The sequence below is a fragment of the Lampris incognitus genome, chromosome 15 (assembly GCF_029633865.1).
Source record: "Lampris incognitus isolate fLamInc1 chromosome 15, fLamInc1.hap2, whole genome shotgun sequence".
Lineage (NCBI taxonomy): Eukaryota > Metazoa > Chordata > Actinopteri > Lampriformes > Lampridae > Lampris > Lampris incognitus.
In genome coordinates, this window is record NC_079225.1 from 31,062,568 (window position 1) to 31,079,340 (window position 16,773).

At 44.0% G+C, this 16,773-nt stretch overlaps 1 protein-coding gene across 1 annotated transcript in view; it reads right to left on the bottom strand.

The window, feature by feature from the left end:
• Positions 1-16,773, bottom strand: part of atad2b (ATPase family AAA domain containing 2B) — a 133,107-nt gene that overhangs the window by 105,303 nt on the left and 11,031 nt on the right. The window contains exons 15-17 of the mRNA XM_056295187.1: positions 13,622-13,712; positions 13,020-13,331; positions 12,231-12,378 (exon numbers count right to left, since the gene is read on the bottom strand). Coding sequence (XP_056151162.1) covers positions 12,231-12,378; positions 13,020-13,331; positions 13,622-13,712 — 551 coding nt within the window. The remainder of the gene's footprint in view (positions 1-12,230; positions 12,379-13,019; positions 13,332-13,621; positions 13,713-16,773) is intronic.

The following is a 16,773-nucleotide window of genomic DNA, read 5'->3' on the forward strand; positions in this document are numbered from 1 at the left end:
TCCACTGGGAACTTGTCTGGCTCAGGTGTTTTCCCCGACTGCATACACTTGGCTTCCCCAACCTCTTCCACCGTCAAACTGCTATCAAGGTTGGACTTCTCTGCATTTCTAAATGTGAAAAAATGAATCTGCCCCCTCAGGACCGTTATTACATTCGGATGTATATACAGTGCCTCCGGAAAGTATTCACACCCCTTCACTTTCCCCACATTTTGTCATGTTACAGCCTTATTCCAAAATGGATTAATTTTTTTTCTCTATTCAATCTACATACAATACCCCATAATGACAAAGCAAAAAAGGTTTTGTAGAAATTTTTGCAAATTTATTAAAAATAAAAAACTGAAATATTGCATGTACATAAGTATTCACACCCTTAACTCAGTACTTGGTTGAGGCACCCTTGGCAGCAATTACAGCCTCAAGTCTTCTTGGGTATGAAGCTACACTACCGTTCAAAAGTTTGGGATCACCCAAACAATTTTGTGTTTTCCATGAAAAGTCACACTTATTCACCACCATATGTTGTGAAATGAATAGAAAATAGAGTCAAGACATTGACAAGGTTAGAAATAATGATTTGTATTTGAAATAAGATTTTTTTACATCAAACTTTGCTTTCGTCAAAGAATCCTCCATTTGCAGCAATTACAGCATTGCAGACCTTTGGCATTCTAGCTGTTAATTTGTTGAGGTAATCTGGAGAAATTGCACCCCACGCTTCCAGAAGCAGCTCCCACAAGTTGGATTGGTTGGATGGGCACTTCTTTGAGCAGATTGAGTTTCTGGAGCATCACATTTGTGGGGTCAATTAAACGCTCAAAATGGCCAGAAAAAGAGAACTTTCATCTGAAACTCGACAGTCTATTCTTGTTCTTAGAAATGAAGGCTATTCCATGCGAGAAATTGCTAAGAAATTGAAGATTTCCTACCCCGGTGTGTACTACTCCCTTCAGAGGACAGCACAAACAGGCTCTAACCAGAGTAGAAAAAGAAGTGGGAGGCCGCGTTGCACAACTGAGCAAGAAGATAAGTACATTAGAGTCTCTAGTTTGAGAAACAGACGCCTCACAGGTCCCCAACTGGCATCTTCATTAAATAGTACCTGTTAGAGCCTGTTTGTGCTGTCCTCTGAAGGGAGTAGTACACACCGGTGTAGGAAATCTTCAATTTCTTAGCAATTTCTCGCATGGAATAGCCTTCATTTCTAAGAACAAGAATAGACTGTCGAGTTTCAGATGAAAGTTCTCTTTTTCTGGCCATTTTGAGCGTTTAATTGACCCCACAAATGTGATGCTCCAGAAACTCAATCTGCTCAAAGAAGTGCCCATCCAACCAATCCAACTTGTGGGAGCTGCTTCTGGAAGCGTGGGGTGCAATTTCTCCAGATTACCTCAACAAATTAACAGCTAGAATGCCAAAGGTCTGCAATGCTGTAATTGCTGCAAATGGAGGATTCTTTGACGAAAGCAAAGTTTGATGTAAAAAAAATCTTATTTCAAATACAAATCATTATTTCTAACCTTGTCAATGTCTTGACTCTATTTTCTATTCATTTCACAACATATGGTGGTGAATAAGTGTGACTTTTCATGGAAAACACGAAATTGTTTGGGTGATCCCAAACTTTTGAACGGTAGTGTACAAGCTGGGCACACCTATATTTGGGGCTCTGCAGATCCTCTCGAGCTCTGTAAGGTTAGATGGGGAGCGTTGCTGCAAAGCTATTTTCAGGTCTTTCCAGAGATGTTCAAATGGGGTTCAAGCCTGGGCTCTGGCTGGGCCACTCAAGGACATTCACAGACTTGTCCCGAAGCCACTCCTTCGTTGTCTTGGCTGTGTGCTTAGGGTCATTGTCGTGTTGAAAGGCAAACCTTCGTCCCAGTCTGAGGTCCTGAGCGCTCTGGAGCAGGTTTTCATCAAGGATCTCTCTGTACTTTGCTCCATTCATCTTTCCCTCGATCCTGACTAGTCTCCCAGTTCCTGCCGCTGAAGAACATCCCCGCAGCATGACGCTGCCACCACCATGCTTCACTGTAGGGATGGTATTAGCAAGGTGATGTGAGGTGCCTGTTTTCTTCCAGATGTGACGTTTAGCATTCAGGCCAGAGTTCAATCTTAGTTTCATTAGACCAGAGAATCTTGTTTCTCATGGTCTGAGAGTCCTTTAGGTGCTTTCTAGCAAACTCCAAGTGGGCTGTCATGTGCCTTTTACTGAGCAGAGGCTTCCGTCTGGCCACTCTACCATAAAGGCCTGATTGGTGGAGTGCTGTAGAGATGGTTGTCCTTCTGGAAGGTTCACCCATCTCCACAGAGGAATGCTGGAGCTCTGTCAGAGTGACCATCGGGTTCTTGGTCACCTCCCTGATCAAGGCCCTTCTCCCCGATTGCTCAGTTTGGCTGGGCGGCCAGCTCTAGGAAGAGTCCTGGTGGATCCAAACTTCTTCCATTTACAAATGATGGAGACCACTGTGCTCTTCGGGACCTTCAAAGCTGTAGAAATTTTTTTTGTACCCTTCCCCATATCTGTGCCTCGAATCCTGTCTCGGAGGTCCACAGACAGTTCCTTTGACTTCATGGCTTGGTTTCTGCTCTAACATGCACTGTCAACAGTGGGACCTTATATAGACAGGTGTGTGCCTTTCCAAATATGTTCAATCAATTGAATTTACTATAGGTGGACTCCAATCAAGATGTAGAAACATCTCAAGGATGTTCAGTGGAAACAGGATGAACCTGAGCTCAATTTTGAGTGTCATAGCAAAGGGTGTGAATACCTACGTACATGCAATATTTCAGTTTTTTATTTTTAATAAATTTGCAAAAATTTCTACAAAACCTTTTTCACTTCGTCATTATGGGGTATTGTGTGTAGATTGATAAGGGAAAAAAAGGAATTTAATCCATTTTGGAATAAGGCCGTAACATAAAATGTGGGGAAAGTGAAGGGGTGTGAATACTTTCCGGATGCACTGTAGCTTATCATAATACTCGGCAAATATATCATTAATTTGTTTATGGTCTGTAACCGTGGAACCTGAAGTGGTCCGTATTTGTGTAATTTGATGCAACACGTATGCCTGGCGTGCCTGGTGAGCCAAGAGTCTGCCTGTTTTGTCCCCAAATTCAAAGGTAGTGTATTTAGCCCTTGAAAGAAGATGTTCAGCCTTAGCTGTTGAAGCCAAGTCAAATTTTGTCTGAAGACTGATCCTCTTTTGGTAAAGTTCTGGGGTAGGTGAAATGGCATATTGTGCATCCACAATTAGGCTATGTTATCACTGAGGTCCTTCAGTTTGGAAATATTTTCTTTTTTATTATGTGAGGTGAAATTAATAATTCGGCCATGCAGGTAGGCTTTCAGAGTTTCCCCAGAGAGTTCCATGGGAGATATCTGGTGTAGCATTCGTTTCAATGAAAAACTTAATCTGGTTGCGCAAGTACCTAACAAATTTAGAGTCAGAGCAGAAGAGAGTTGAGGTGCCATGCTCTGCATGGCGTGGGTTGTTCAGGAAAAGACTTCAAAAGAAAGGGTGGCACGATCAGAAATGACAAAACTATGATACCTAATGTGGCCAGTGATGGGTATAAGCCAAGTGTCAAGAAGAAAATAATCAATTCGGGAATAGGTGTGATGAGCCAGCAAGAAAAAAAAAATGCTCTTCTGGTTGGCAAACTAAACCTACAGGGCTCAAATAACCCATATTGTTCAATGCAATTATGAATTACTTTGGCTGTCTTGGACATTGGTAGAGGTCTAGTGGCAGAGCAATCTAACATGGGATTGAGGACACAAAGTCTCCACCAATAATCAAAAAAATGGTTGTCCAAATTGGGTAGAGCCAAGAAAAAATAAATAATAAAAGCATAAACAGATATATTATTGGCAACACTCTGACAAGAGAATAAGCACAATTTACAAATTACTGTCTAGATGATCACGAGGAAATGCCTTCTTTTTTTTTACCCGTGTGCATATTGTGACGGACCGTCTGCACTTCAAAGGACAGGTAGCCAGCTATTTCTCCAGCGGGGGCATATATCTTCACACCATGTGCCACTCGGCACTTCCGGAGTCCTGACGATATTAGCCTTAACAAAGGTAGGCGCACCCAACAGTGACTTGAACTCTTGTTTGGACCCTTCAGATGTGAACCGGAGCATTGTAGGATATGTGAGGGAGCACGTTCTTTACCGGATTGAATGTAGCTCTCTTCCACACTAGGTCAGTGCTAAGGTCAGGGTAGAAGATAATCTTTGTCCCACGACATGTCAGCTGCCCCAATCTCTCCCAGGATAGGCACAGAATCTGTTCCTTAGCTGGATAGTAATGCAGGCGTACAATCATGGCTTGAGGGAGCCCGTTTGGCTGCGGTGGCCTGAGGGCGCGATGAGCACAGTCAACTTCTTTATGAGGGAAGCTGTCCATGCCGAATACCTCGACCAGGACGGATTTCATAAAGGAGGAGGGATGGCTGCCTTCAATTTTTTCTGGGAGACCAACAACTCTTAATATTCTGCCTCCGTGATCCGTTTTCCTGATCATCCAGACGAGTATAATGCTTCTCGTTTTCGGCCTTCAGGTCCGCATAGGAGCGCTTCAGTGTAGCAACTCTGCTATCCACATTGTTCAAATTGTGTTCCACCTCTTGGATTTTCACTACATGAGAGGAGACTGTGGATTGCAATGTGGCAACTGTGCTTTGGAGCTCAGAAAGGATTTCATCCCTTGTAGTGTCGACCATTCCCTTCAAATCGCCACAGGTACATTGCTGAGGGTTAGCCGCTGTGGCATCAGGGCTAGCATTAGCTTTGGTAGCTTTCAGGCTAGCATTAGCTTCGGGAGCTTTGCCTGTGGCTGGCCGTGATGGTTATCATTAGCCGAGGCTGCATGTTTGTTGCTCTTGTACTGGGCTTACCACTCATCATGCGGTCTTAAGTGTTAGCCAAATTTTACACCAAACTCTTATAAACAAAACGTGAGTTTGGTTAAAACTTATTAATTAGCAATATGTGAGGAGCGCTAGAGTTCACATCTTTACTCCGCCATGACACTGGAACTCCTGCAATACGTTACACTTCAGACCCAACATTTCATATCACTTGCAAAAAAAACAAAACAAAAAGTTTCTAACTGTTCTTTACCAGGATGTATCAACAGAAAATAGCACAAGACAACAGTAAAGAAAAACCAGCTTGTTGGAGCAGAGTTAATTAGCAGCCAGCCATGTGGTTGCAAATTCCCATCTCTTGTGATTAACAGAAATCTGACAAGTTATTCCTCACATCAAAGTCAAAACTGCCTTAAACTCGCCTTCTCTCAACAATAAATATAAAAAAAGATATTAAGAGACTAAATTATTCATTTATACAAGTAGATAGTTAATTTAAGTATTTCAGCTATGAATAAATCTGATTAAATATTTATACGCAAAATGCATCAGTCATTTTTTTACAACTTCATTGAGGGTCGTCAAGTAGCAATGAAAATGTAAAGAAAAACATTTGAGCTATCTGTGTCTAGTAACATTTGCAGCATACAAAAATTGCTGATGTAGTATACACTCAGGGACTTCTGGCTTACACAAAATCCACATAATACGCTACTATGTAAATTCACTACTTAGCTTTTTTTTTTTTAAAATCAGTTAGTATAAGTAGCATGAGTAACCCAGCCACTGAGGATGCACAAGCCAGTTCATTCTTAGTGCCGGTCCTAAGCACGGACAAATGGGGAGGGTTGCGTCAGGAAGGGCATCCGGTGTAAAATCTTTGCCAAATCAAATATGCGGATCATAAATAAGATTTCCATACCGGATCGGTCGAGGCCCGGGTTACCAACGACCGCCACCGGTACTGTTAACCAGCAGCGTACTGGTGGAAACTATGCTACTGCTGGGCGAACGAGGAGGAGAGGGGGAAGGCATGTCCAGAGGCAGCTAGAGAGGAGGAAGGGTAGGTGTGTGGAGGTGAGAGTCGGAACTTTGAATGTTGGCACTATGACTAGTAAAGGGAAAGAGCTGGCTGACATCATGGAAAGAAGAAAGGTAGGCATACTGTGTGTGCAAGAGACCAGGTGGAAGGGAAGTAACGCTAGGAGTATCGGAGGTGGGTTCAAACTCTTCTACCATGGTGCGAATGGGAGGAGAAATGGGGTAGGGGTAATTCTGAAGGAAGAGTATGTCAAGAGCGTGCTGGAGGTGAAGAGAGTGTCAGATAGAGTGATGAGTATGAAGCTGGAAATCGAAGGTGTATTGCTGAATGTTATCAGCGCATATGCCCCGCAAGTTGGGTGTGAGATGGACGAAAAAAAATAATTCTGGGGTGAGTTGGATGACGTGGTGGAGAGGGCACCCAAGGAGGAGAGAATGGTGATTGGAGCGGACTTCAATGGACATGTTGGTGAAGGGAACTGAGGTGATGGGAAGGTATGGAGTCAAGGAGAGAAATGTGGAAGGACAGATGGTGGTCGATTTTGCAAAAAGGATGGAAATGGCTGTGGTGAATACATATTTCAAGAAGAGGGAGGAACACAGGGTGACATACAAGAGTGGAGGAAAGTGCACACTGGTGGACTATATCTTATGTAGAAGGCGCAATCTAAAAGGGATTGGAGACTGCAAGGTGGTGACAGGGGAGAACGTAGCTAGGCAGCATCAGATGGTGGTCTGTAGGATGACTTTGGAGACCAAGATGAGGAAGCGAGTGAAGACACAGCCGAAGATCAAATGGTTGAAGTTGAAGAAGGAAGACTGTTGTGTGGAGTTCAGGCAGGGGTTAAGACAGGCACTGCGTGGTAGTGAAGAGTTGCCAGATGGCTGGGCAAGCGCTGCAGAAATAGTGAGGGAGACAGCTAGGAAGGTATGTGGTGTGTCATCAGGACAAAGGAAGGAAGACAAGGAGACTTGGTGGTGGAATGAGGAAGTACAGCAAAGTATACAGAGGAAAAGATTGGCAAAGAAGAAGTGGGATAGTCAGAGATGAAGAAAGTATACAGGAGTACAAGGAGATGCAGCGTAAAGCAAAGAGAGAGGTGGCAAAGGCAAAGGAAAAGGCGTATGGTGAGTTGTATGACAGGTTAGACACTACGGAAGGAGAAAAGGACTTGTACCGATTGGCTAGACAGAGGGACCGAGCTGCAAAGGATGTGCAGCAAGTTAGGGCGATCAAGGATAGAGATGGAAATGTGCTGACAAGCGAGGAGAGTGTGCTAAGAAGGTGGAAGGAATACTTTTGAGGGGCTGATGAATGAAGAAAATGAGAGAGAGAGAAGGTTGGATGATGTAGGGATAGTGAATCAGGAAGTGCAGTGGATTAGCAAGGAGGAAGTGAGGGCAGCTATGAAGAGGATGAAGAGTGGAAAGGCAGTTGGTCCTGATGACATACCTGTGGAGGCATGGAGATGTTTAGGAGAGATGGCAGTGGAGTTTTTAACAAGATTGTTTAACACAATCTTGAAAAGTAAGAGGATGCCTGAGGAGTGGAGAAGAAGCATACTGGTACCGATTTTCAAGAACAAGGGCAATGTGCAGAACTGTAGCAACTACAGAGGTATAAAGTTGATCAGCCACAGCATGAAGATTTGGGAAAGAGTGATAGAAGCTAGGTTAAGAGGAGAGGTGATGATTAGCAAGCAGCAGCATGGTTTCATGCCACGAAAGAGCACCACAGATGCGATGTTTGCTTTGAGAATGTTGATTGAGAAGTATAGAGAAGGCCAGAAAGAGTTGCATTGTGTCTTTGTAGATTTAGAGAAAGCATATGACAGGGTGCCAAGAGAGGTGGTGTGGTATTGTATGAGGAAGTCAGGAGTTGCAGAGAAGTATGTAGAAGTGGTGCAGGATATGTATGAGGGAAGTGTGACAATGGTGAGGTGTGGGGTTGGAATGACAGATGGGTTCAAGGTGGAGGTGGGATTACATCAAGGATCGGCTCTGAGCCCTTTCTTGTTTGCAATGGTGATGGACAGGTTGACGGACAAGATCAGGCAGGAGTCTCCATGGACGATGATGTTCACGGATGACATTGTGATCTGTAGCGAGAGTAGGGTGTAGGTTGAGGAGGGCCTGGAGAGGTGAAGGTATGCACTGGAGAGAAGAGGAATGAAAATCAGTAGGAGCAAGACGGAATACCTATGCAAGATGCAAGGAGTGGAGGTGACAAAGGCATTTGAGTTCAAATACTTGGGGTCAACTGTCCAAAGTAACGGGGAGTGCAGAAGAGAGTGCAGGCAGGGTGGAGTGGGTGGAGAAGAGTGTCAGGAGTGATTTGCGACAGAAGGGTACCAGCAAGAGTTAAAGGGAAGGTTTACAAGACGATTGGGAGACCAGCTATGTTATATGGTTTGGAGACAGTGGCACTGACGAAAACACAGGAGGCGGAGCTGGAGGTGGCAGAGTTGAAGATGCTAAGATTTTCACTGGGAGTAACAAAGAAGGACAGAATTAGGAACGATTATATTAGAGGGACCGCTCAGGTTGGACGGTTTGGAGACAAAGCAAGAGAGGCAAGATTGAGATGGCTTAGACATGTGTGGAGGAGAGATGCTGGTTATATTGGGAGAAGGATACTGAATATGAAGCTGCCAGGAAAGAGGAAGGCCAAAGAGGAGGTTTATGGATGTGGTGAGGGAAGACATGCAGGTGGCTGGTGTGACAAAGGAAGAGGCAGAAGACAGGAAGAAATGGAAATGGATGATCCGCTGTGGCGACCCCTAACGGGAACAGCCGAAAGTAGTAGTAGTGTAAGTAGCATGAGTAGTATGCAATTTTGAACAACATCACGATGTCTTATAGTTTTTCACAATGATCCCAACTCCCCAGTCCAATTTGGAATCCAAGCCACAAAACTTTTTAAACCTTTTATCTATCCAGAGCAAGTCAAGTGAGTTATTGTAGCCCTTTTCCAGTAAACCCATGCTTTGTATGAACGCAGGCTCAAGCATTCATACCCAGGAGCTTTCCAGTCTTCAAATCAGCCTTCTACTGTTGGCCAAGAGTGCTCTTTGACAGTTGGTGTGTTAACAGGGTTATTCATTCACTTTGGCCAGGTGACCAAACAAGCGACTTTCTAGCCACTAGGGCAAGGTTTCTCCAAAGAGCAAATCAAGGGCCAAAATGTCCAGGGTTTTAGCCCTTGTGCCAGCAAATGTTTTATGTGCAGATGTTGTTGTTGCTGCTATTGCAATTATTTTTTTTTTATCATCAGTAGAAATAGTAACAATTTACACCTGAGATTCTTAAGGCCTGTGTTGATGGTCACACAAGAAAATAAGTCCAAAACCATTTAATTATGGACAAAAATAAATGGATGGTCATTCACCATCAGTGAGAGAAGTGAGAGCAACAGGATGAGGCAATCCTTCTGATGTCAGGCCTGTATTTTGTTGTTGCAAGCCTGAGGCACTGGCCAAGATGTGCATTGGAGTGTTGCTTTCCTGGTTCTTGATTGAGTTCATTGAAGAAAACAATGGCTCAAATATGTACGTGGAGGGGAAAATGTGAGTAGGAGCATTGCAGTAGCTCTCATGTTTTTGAATCGAGATTGGGGGACCACGTTGATCCAAAAGTCACTCACCCCAACATCCTTGTGTTGTGTTTTGAGCAAATCAGAAGTTCCCAGCTCCGAAGGCACCCCGGTGGCTCAACTGGTACAGCGCATACCACATAAGGCCGAGTCCTTACCACAGTGACCTGGATTCAAATCCGGCCCAGGCCCTTTGCTGCATGTCATCCCCTCTCTCTCCCTGCCTTTCCTGTCTCTCTCTCTACTATCAATATCAAATAAAGGTGGACAATGTCAAAAAAATAATCTTAAAAAAAAGAAGTTCCCATCTCCAGACCTCTATCGGTACCAGCCTTTTGGCCGCTGCAGTCCACTGACCGCCAGCCAAAACAGAGAACGGTTGTCTCAGGAAGAAGAGGATGTCACCTGAGAGTTTAAGTGAGTTTTCAAATTGTTCCTTGAAGTTTTCTACCAGGCTAGTCATGAAATACTTCACCGCTGGATCCTCCCACATTATGTTCTTCTCACAATGTTCCCACAGATGTGGAAAGGGCAACTTTCTCCCAAGAATGTCTCTCTCGAAAAGGTTTAGTTTTGACCAGAAAGCTTCAGCCACCTCGTACATCTCTGCAACTGTGTGGCTCTTGCCTTGTAATTGCAGATTAAGGTGATTTAGATGAGACATGATGTTACACAATTTTTTTTTTTTAAATAACATATGCCATCACCTTATTGTCACTTAAAAACCTCTGATATTCTCGGGCTTTTTGGTTCCAGTCTGGATAAAAATGACAAGCTCATCATACAGGTCACACACCCTCTCGAACACATAGCCTTTGCTCAGCCAGCGAACACAACTATGCAGCAAAAGATCCTTGTGTTCTGCTGACATATCCTCCAGTGATGCTCTGAAAAGGCAATGTCGCAGACTAGAACTCTCGCGAATGAAATTTACCTGTCTCATCACAGTATGCATCGCCTCTTGCATTTCCCCACAAAGTTTAGTGCAAAACACTGATTTGTGAATAATGCAATGAAATGCAATGAGTGCTGGGTTAACAGCAGCAAGTCTGCTTACCAAGCCCTTGTGTTGTCCCACCACTGATGGAGCCCCATCGGTGACAATGGACACAATTTTGGTCACATCCAAAGCAAGCCATTCTTCTCAAAGAACTGTGTTAATTCATTAAAGATGATTTTCCCAGTCGTGCGCCCAGGCAGAGGAAGCAAACAAAGTAGTGCTTACCGAAAAGTCTTCCCATCAAAAAACCTTGCAAAAATACATAGCAGTTCCTTATCGGTTCGGTCACAGGACGAGTCTACGACTTATGATATGGCTTCTGCCTTCTTCAAATCAGTGAGTAGATTGGAAAAACACTCCGCTGCTAAAGGTTCTACTCTTCTTTTTGCCATGTTAGCTGCCAATGGCACCTTCTTTAATGGCTCCACAACCGTTTTCTTGTTTTTCTCATCATGACTTAAAACTTTGCCAACCATATCAATTGCACACGTTTTAAGCAACTCAGCATCAGTGAATGGCTTCTTAGCTTTAGCAAGGTTCCATGACAAATGCAATGATGCAGCTGTTGCATTCTCTTGTGCCGATGTTGATTTCCAAATAGCAGAAACTGAGTGCTCTTATGATGTCATTATATTTGCTATTTTTTGTTTGCAGTGATCTAATTTTGTAGGGCAGTTGGCATTAAAACTGGCAGCATGCAGTGTTGAAGTGCCGCTTGAGATTATCTGCTTTGCCGACAGCTACAGTCTGCATGCATATCAAGCATGTCGGTTTGGCATTGGGGTGGTCCAGTAAAACTAAAAAATAAAAAAACAAAACAAAAAACTAGTCAGTCCTGTCAGATTTGAACTGATGGTTTTCCTGTTCGACTTTATGCTTCTTTGCACAGGCCATGTTCTTGGTTTAGGGCAGTTGTTAATTATCTGTGACTTAGCTGGTGAGTGGCTCTTTCTAGTCAAGGACCGTAGATAACGCGGAGTACATTTTACATCTACACATGCTCTACGGCATATAGGTCAAGTGTACGGTGTGGGGTGAGGTCAAAATAAAGTGGAGCAGCATGCACTTTATTACACATGTTGCACATGTGCAAATGTTAGGACAGGTGTGTTAGTCTGGCCCACGGGCCACTTACTAGGGTTTAGGGCACTAGGGGTTTCACAGAATAGTCGACTATAAAAACCACTGGTTAACACTGTGCATAGTTGTAGACTAATCGTTCATCTGTGGTTTTAGCACAGTGGAGTAATAAAGTGTCCTGGGTATGATGTTAAACTTCAACCGTCGGGTCGTCAGCGACTAAATCGGCACCCCCACTTCAACCCTTGGGTTGCTGTGAGGAGGGTCTGCAGACACCCAGCAGGACTAACAAACAAAACCCGTCGAAGGGCGGATGAGTTCCTCTGTGAACCAATGGCCATCCATACCGTGGAGAGGAGATAGGGACCACCAGGTACGCTACTGAAACACAACGATGACTCAACCAATGTTGAGGCATCAGCTGTGCTCCTACAACCTCCATAGGTTACGGAACTGATGATGATGAACAATAAAGCAGTGACAATGCATCTACAGCAGATGTGCAGCTGGGGGGCGCTGTGGTTCCAACAGATTTGTTGGAACAATCATTTTCTACGTTATGCCATGTTAAATAAACCATCATTTTCTACGTTATGCCATAGTGAAAACCCTGATTGTACAGACTTACATCGAGAAGTGGAGGAGGGGTCTGTGTGTTGATGGACAAGACAGCTGACTCTTTGGAGATGCAGGCTGGACGTCATAGATGGAGGCAAGGCCTTCCTCATTGTCTTCGTCGCTATACAAATCCTCTTCTAGCAGCTGATTGTCACCGCCTGGCACATGGAAAAATACGGAACAGTGTACAAACAATGAACTTCCCCTCCCACAAGTGGGACAAATGTTTGGAATTTGCTGTTATTTCTAATTCAATCCACAACACATTGAAAAGCTAATTTCCAGAAAGAAAAAAAACTCAAACATCAATGTGACAAAAAAAAAACAACCTCTCACCATAATTACAGCAGAAGTTTCCAAAAAAAAAAAAAAGAATGAAAAGCAAGCGGACTTATTAGAGGAAATGTAGCAGGTCATTAGAAAGATTGGGAACCATGGAAAATTGAAATCATTAATGGGCATAGGAAAGACAGAACTTGCAGAAATCTCCCACTGGTCAAGCCCCGCACTGTGCTTAATCTAGTGTAGCAACACTTCCATTGACTTGTAGAAATTCAGTTAGCAAAGCACTCACAGAATAGCAGGCTGGCAATCGGCTCTCTGTCCTATCCCTTAATTTACGGTGTTCCACCATACTGTGTCAAGTGTGTGTTGGGGTGATAAAAAGAATTGTGATATTAAGTAGAGGAAGCAAGGGAGAAAAGAAAGTCAGACAAGAGAGCAAAGGGGCAAGCATCACACGGGGAAGTGATGGAAAACAATGAGCCGAGAGGTGAGAAAGAACTCACTCCAGCCTTACCATGAGTGTTATTGTGGTCTGTGTGCTGAGCATGAGGGAAGACTCGGAGTAAGGATCTCAGCACCAGGGAGAGGGAGCTTGCCAGCAGGGGCCTGAGAGCTGGGGCCAGTGCTCGACCTGGAGGGGCCAGGGCCCTCTGGGAGGCTGGGACGATGGATTTAAGGGCCCGGCTGAAGTCGCCAGGTCCCAGAACAATGGAAGAGACATCCAGCTTCAATTTGACACTGCTGCCGTAGATTTGGGGGTAGCGGCGGCGCAGTGCCACCAAGGCTGTCTCTGTGCAAAGTGCTTTGATGTCGGCACCGCAGTAGCCTGGAGAAGCAGGTGGGAGGCAGGAATAAAAGGATGAACTGAAACTTGGTGATTTGTTTGTTGTTGTTTTTTTCTGTTTGGGTTTAATGAAGGACATGCTTTAACTATGTTACAAAAGCAGATATAAGCGGAAAGAACAGAAAGTAGGCATTTTTAGATCATGAAGTAGGCAAGAAAGTACACCTTCCATTGACAATACAACTTAGTGAAAATTTCTTCCATTTCTCTGTGTAGCTCCCTATCCTCAGACTCAATCTATCAAGTTGGTTGAGATTCTGTCACACTCTTACCAACACATTTTTCTGATAGTTCATCCACAAACTGCTCAGCGAGTTTTGGGTTCCAGTCCCGTGTGTGGATCTCTAGGATGTGCTTTCTGGCCTGCAAAGGGAGTGGAATGGTATGGGAGTTGTGGGATCGAGAGAGAGACAGACAGACAGACAGACACGGGAAGACAGAAGTCAACATACAAGAGAGTACAAGCCTGCAGAGTTGTGTAGTAGATAGGGCTGGATCCAAATATTTGACTGTTTGGATATTTGTTCGTAGGATAGGTATTCAGTTTTCAATTTTGGGATTCTGATTTGTTTTTTTTGTTTGTTTTTTTTTTTTTGCTAAATGTAGGCTACCAATAAAGGCAAACTGAAAAATACATTTTGTCAGCACTTTTTTGTACCACATACTTTTTTTTCCCCTCCGCAGTTGTACTTGGCCAATTACCCCACTCCTCCGAGCCGTCCCGGTCGCTGCTCCACCCCCTCTGCCAAGCCGGGGCGGGCTGCAGACTACCACACGCCTCTTCCGATACATGTGGAGTCACCAGCTGCTTCTTTTCACCTGACAGTGAGGAGTATGACCAGAGGGATGTAGCGCGTGGGAAGATCACGCTATTCCCCTCAGTTCCCCCTCCCCCCCGAACAGGCACCCCGGCTGACCAGAGGAGGTGCTAGTACAGCAACCAGGATACATACCCACATCCAGCTTCCCACCCATAGACACAGCCAATTGTGTCTGTAGGGACACCCGACCAAGACGGGGGTAACATGGGGATTAGAACTGGCAATCCCCATGTTGGTAGGCCTGCAACCCCTATGCCACCCGGACGCCCCTTACTATATACTTTTTAATTGCACTTCTAAAATGTGGTAATATGCAAGATCTCAGCTTGGGCACGTGACATCCCTCTCACAGCAGTGAATGACACGCTTCAGTTAACCTTGGCTGTTAAAGGGAGGACAAAATGCCAAAGACCTCAGCTGTGCTGCTATTATTATAACTGTGCTATCTTGTATTTATTACACTTTGTTCATTTATTTTTCGTTACTGTGTCAGTAATTAGTAAAAATTATAATAATTATATTTCTGAGTGATTTGTGATTTCTTTGTCAGAAAAATGTCAGAGTATTATGCTGTTGAGCCAACTGTTATAGCCATCTTATTAAAAGAGTTGTTGTTTTGGGCGTCCAGGTAGCTTAGCGGTCTATTCCGTTGCCTACCAGCTCACGAGGATCGCTGGTTCAAATCCCCGTGTTACCTCCGGCTTAGTCGGGCATCCCTACAGACACAATTGGTCGTGTCTGTGGGTGGGAAGCCAGATGTGAGTATGTGTCCTGGTTGCTGCACTAGCGCCTCCTCTGGTCGGTTGGGGCGCCTGTTTGGGGGGGGGGGTAGCGTGGTCCTCCAACATGCTACATCCCCCTGGTGAAATTCCTCACTGTCAGGTGAAAAGAAGCGGCTGGCGACTTCACATTTAGACATGGAGACATCGTAGTCTGGAGCCCTCCCCGGCTCGGCAGAGGGGGTGGAGCAGCAACGACAGCTCAGAGGAGTGGGGTAAGTTTTTCTAAAAGAAATATGCGTGTTTTGTATCTTTGTTGACTGTTGTTAGGTTCAGGTTGAAAAACGTTAGAGACTTAGGCTAACAGCTGATGGAATTTGTAACTGGAATTGGTCCCCGGGCACTGCACTGCCCACAGATCCTAGTATATAGGATGGGTTACATACAGAGGACAAATTTCATTTCAATGTATGCAAGTACTGAGAAATTACAATAAAGATATTATAAATAGACATAAATCTTATAGATATGAATCTCAAATCTTAAAATTTGTTGGAGCAAGTATGCGGTTTCTCCGCTTCTGTTTCACTGTGCTTTGTTGGCCGTTATCTCAGATTCGGAGTGTATTAGGAGCATTTATGTAGGTCTATAATTTATCCACAGTGAGAAAAATTGTCACAAGCTGTTATGTCACAAAAAGTGCATAGATAGGACTTCATTCAACAAAATCCCTCCGGATTACAAACACGCATAAAACACACCAAACCTTTTAAAAAAAATTTTTTAAATCAACAAATAACAATACAAACAACAATACTGTAGAATAACAATAATATTAATAATTATAATAATAATTAATGCCTTAATAATTAATGCCTTTAATTAAGCTGAAAGACAAGTGTTGCAGCGCCATGCCGTCGATTTCTGCCGAGAATGGAAAAATGTCTGGCTGAGCCCTTACCGAGTCATGTTCACGCCCCCCTCCCCCAGCCAACGCTTCAAATATTCGCTGTTGATTACTACCGAAGCTCTGGAGCCCAAAATCTTTTTTTATTCAGGACTGCACTAGTAGTGGGTATGGCACTACACATGCCAAAACAGTGGGTGATTCCCTCTTTGGTCACCAAAGCCAACAAATGTCTGAGTTAACTGTGGCTGTAGGGTGGTTTGGGATCAAATGCGTCCACCAAATGGTTTTTGAGACATATGCATAACAGTAGAAAAGATATAAGTACTTATCACACCAACTTTAATAAATTTTTCCTGACTCTTATCTTCTTGAGCCAATTTGCCTGTCTTTATGCTTCTCTATGAGTTCATTCAGCTTAAGGACTTACTGACACGAGACACTCAACATTTCCTGGCCTGCTCTCCACATGACTGTGCCTTGAGCAGGAGACAGGAACAAAGTAAGCTTTGTGATGAATCAAGGCCCTCTGTTATCATCAGCTCTCATCACATCTCTTTTCAAGTTCAAAGTGAGGATTGGAGCAAATTTCGTAATGTGAAAAGCCTTGACAGCATAAGGAATGGGAGCAGGGAATTGAACTGAAAATGTGTCGAAGCCAAAGCAGTGTTTCTATAAGAAATAGCTTTTAATCAGTGAGAGACAACTACTGGAGAAATTAGCCGACAAAGGTCTGTAGATTAGGCTTTGATTACCCATGATCCCACTGCGTCAACGATGCAAAGCTACCAATTAGACAGGCTCAACAGGGAGGAACCACTCACAGCGGCTCACAGTAATGCCTAGTCCACATGTACATGGGTATTTTTTAAAACGTAGCTTTTTCTATGCATCTTGGCCTTTTGCCCACACACAAATTGCATTCTAGATCACTGAAAACGGACCTTTTGGAAAACTCCTTCCAGGGTGAAGCTTTT